Raw genomic sequence first — 3,507 nt, 5'->3', positions numbered from 1 at the left:
ATTAACATTTTTAACTGCAGTTGCATCTGCAACAGTGTATCTGCCACGCATTTTCTTGAACCAGTTAGTCTTCTGGCCGTGTCTTTGTGTGGTTTTATCTTAAAGTATGGACAATGATTGCTTTGGAGAAAGCTGTAGGGGTCTAATTCATTACTGTCTGCTATGTCTCAGGTCGCTTTCAAGTGAATGGGAAAGGGAGAGTCTTACTCATTGCTGTTATTTGTTAATTTTTCCTATTGAGATGCAGATGGTTAGCTGGACATCCAGTCCCCATGTTCAGAAGCCATGAATTCCAGAAAGTTGCTCTCAGAAACACGGAGAACGTTTCCTGCTGCTAAAGTCCCCTGCCAGCAGCCATCGCGGATTCTCGTCGTGGATGTCACATCCCCTTCCTGGAGCAACACGTGCTCTGTACTGTCGGAAGCTCTGGAAAACACACTCTGCTTGGCATGCAGCTTGGCAGGCCCCTGCCGTGTTCCCCTGCTGAGCCTCTACGTGGTGCAGAACCAGCAGGAGTGTCTGCTTCCCTTTACGGTGGGTGTGAAATTATGTCTCCTGGGCTCTAACAAATGTGAATGCAACACAGCGTTGCAGTTCAGTGAAGGAAGCTATGATTTACTACCAATCTGTCTAAAAATTAATCATTCTCAAAGAACACAATTTCACAGACTTCATGGAAGAGGTGACTTATTTGAAAGAATGTTTAAGGGGAAAAGTGTCTTTTTTTTCTGATCTGTGAAGTTTCTCATGTGCATAAATTACGTTTTGTGCAGTTCCCTTCTAAAACATCTGTTGTACCTCTCCCTTTCATATGCTACTTCCTACACTGTGTGTACTGCTTCCCTATGAAAATTATCAGACACAACTAGAGCTGAAATAATTGGGATGGTGAAATCATCTGTAGACCTGTTTATTACACAAATATTACACCTTTGGGAAAGGTTACAGACATTTAAGGGGGGAGGATCAGAATATTTTTGCCAAACTTGAGACGTATCCTGAAATCATATAATCACTTAGGTTGGAAAAGACCCTTAAAATAGAGTCCAACCGTTAACCTGCCAAGTCCAAGTCCTACCAAGTCCACCACTAAATCGTGTCCCTAAGTGCCACACCTACATGTCTTTTAAATATATAGATCTAAGTAAGAACAAGTAGTTCACTCATCTGGGCATATGTGGCAGACAGAATATATATAGATGGAAAATGAACAGCATGGAACTAGTAGCTCTACAATAAAAATGTGGGATTACAAAGCATCATAAAGTTCACAAGAATCTGTGAATTCATGCTATTGTAAACAGACATAATGAGCATTCTCATTTACATCACATTAGTGTAACCACACAGTATTAACCCTTCCACTTTACTGAGCAATGGTGAAAATATTCTGGAATATTTTGTCAATTTTTCACACCTTGGGAAAGATAGAGAACAACTGGGGGAAAATAAAAAGTTAAAAAAAAAAAAAATCAGAGGTCAACAGTAAATTAGCAGGATAACTAAGGGGATAGCAATGAAACAGTTCCTGGAAATATCGTGAGGTCATTGTGATTAGGGGCTTTAAGAACAGACACTTGTCCTGCTTCCTAGGATGAATTTATTTGTAATCCATCACGACATGTCACTGTGCAAGGGACTAGGTAATCTCTTTCACAACCAGTTCCAGGCCTGTTTCCTGTGATTTTGCATTATGCCCAAGTCAATTTGTAAGCATTTGGGGCCAAATACCTGCTTTTGTATTTATTAGTTATGTCCTGACACTGATCCAACTTGACACAGTCCCTCTACTTGCTCCATCATGGGAATGGGAATCTTGCTCATGATACGGTGTTTTTTTTTATTTACACAAAAATTCCTCATTTTGATAATGACAGTTTTTAACGACAGAGAAACCCTTAGATCATCGTTTGACTTCCTTCATGTTACCAGCTGTTATATTTCACTAAAGTACCTATATATCATGAAAGCACTTCATCCAGAAAGACACCTAGTTTTGCTCTGAAGATATTACAAGGTGGGAGAATCAAGTACTTCTGCTGATCCTTTCTCACAGTGGTTAATCATTGTCATTGTGAAACTTGCTCCTGGTTTCTAATTTGCATTTATTAGCTTCAGCTTCCAGGGACTTGTCAATGTATTTCCTCTTTTGGCTAGATTGAAGAACATGCTTGTATTTTACACTTTTTTCCTCTAAATATATGCAGGTCCCTTTCTAATCTGCTAGCTGGTAAATGAAAGAGAACAAAGTGTAAGTCTAACTGCAAGGCATTTGTACAGGCCCTTAATAACTTCCAAGCCATCCTAGGTATTCTCTCTGTTTGTGGGGTTGGTTCTTTGTGTTTTTTTTTTTTGTTTTTTTTTTTTTTTTTTTTTGGTTTGGGGTTTTTTTTGTTGGTTGGTTGGCTGGGTTTTTTTTTCGGGATGCTTCTTTCCAATACTGGACATCGCAGTGCTGTACAGAGAGCTAAAAAATACCTGCTCCTCTGGTTTGCATGACTGGTAATCCCATCGACTCTTTAGCCATAACATTGTGTTTCTCTGGGACTTGTCAGAGGCAGCAAAGGTCACACTCAAAGACTTGAGCCAGTGGTGCGTACCCAGTTGAGGGGCACAGCTCTGGTGGGAGCCTGTACTCCCCTCCTCCCCTGGCTTGGATGGCCTGGCTCATGACCCATCTATTTTAGACAGCTGCTATTGTACTGAAGGCTGTTGTTCAGAGCTGTTCTCCCTCTATTAGAAACAGTAAAGAACAGCAAGATAACTGTATTCTTCAGCAGACCTAATTTCACTAGTAGTAGTCTCTGGTCCTCCACAGCTTCTGCAGTCAGCAGCAGTTTTGTGTTGCTATCTGATAAGCGTATGTTCCCTTTCAGCCTTCTCCACCCTTTCTACCAGGGCTCCACTGTTTTTCCTGTACTCCTGAATGGGCCCCTTTTTTTCTTACATGGACTTTCTGGTGTAGCTAAAGAAAAAACTTGTTGCTTCTCAGTGAGGAGCCAAGAGAGAATTATGTTAAGTGTTGCTTATTAGACAAATAGTATGAAGCTGGGAAAGCCCCAAAGCTGAAAAATAGAGATTGGGAAAGTGTGCCTGTGGAAGCATCATATACAGCTCCTCTTCTCTTAGTCTCTCCTGGGCACTTATTTGCAGTCTCTGTTCCTACGGGTCTCCCCTATTGGCCTAACTCAAGAGTCCAAAGAGCTGCCATGGGATGAAGAAAAGGAAACCAGGAAGAAAGTAAATAATGGTGGAGAAAAACAGACAGTGACAAGAGGGGAAGTGAGAACTAAATTGTAACTGGTATATTTTTATATATACACTTCAGTATATTTACATCTACTTTAATGCTTAATTGGTATTGCATGGAGAGAGTATGAGTGGTCTACCATGGTCCTGGCCAGCCTGGTTCATATTCAGACTACCTTCTGTGGATTTAGGTGACCACTATAAAGTGATACCAAGTTCAAGGAAGTGCTGAGCAACATGTGAAATAAGGGTTCAGCA

The 3,507-nt window shown here is 40.8% G+C and overlaps 1 protein-coding gene across 1 annotated transcript in view; it reads left to right on the top strand.

The window, feature by feature from the left end:
- Nucleotides 1-239: 239 nt before the first annotated feature.
- The window catches only part of M1AP (meiosis 1 associated protein), a 14,825-nt gene continuing 11,557 nt past the window's right edge, over nucleotides 240-3,507 (top strand). The window contains exon 1 of the mRNA XM_008938315.1: nucleotides 240-534. Coding sequence (XP_008936563.1) covers nucleotides 286-534 — 249 coding nt within the window. The 5' untranslated portion in view covers nucleotides 240-285. The remainder of the gene's footprint in view (nucleotides 535-3,507) is intronic.

This window comes from Merops nubicus, unplaced genomic scaffold (genome assembly GCF_000691845.1).
Source record: "Merops nubicus isolate BGI_N331 unplaced genomic scaffold, ASM69184v1 scaffold12224, whole genome shotgun sequence".
Lineage (NCBI taxonomy): Eukaryota > Metazoa > Chordata > Aves > Coraciiformes > Meropidae > Merops > Merops nubicus.
Note: the sequence above shows the minus strand (reverse complement) of the source record. Positions and strands in the feature narration are given on the sequence as shown.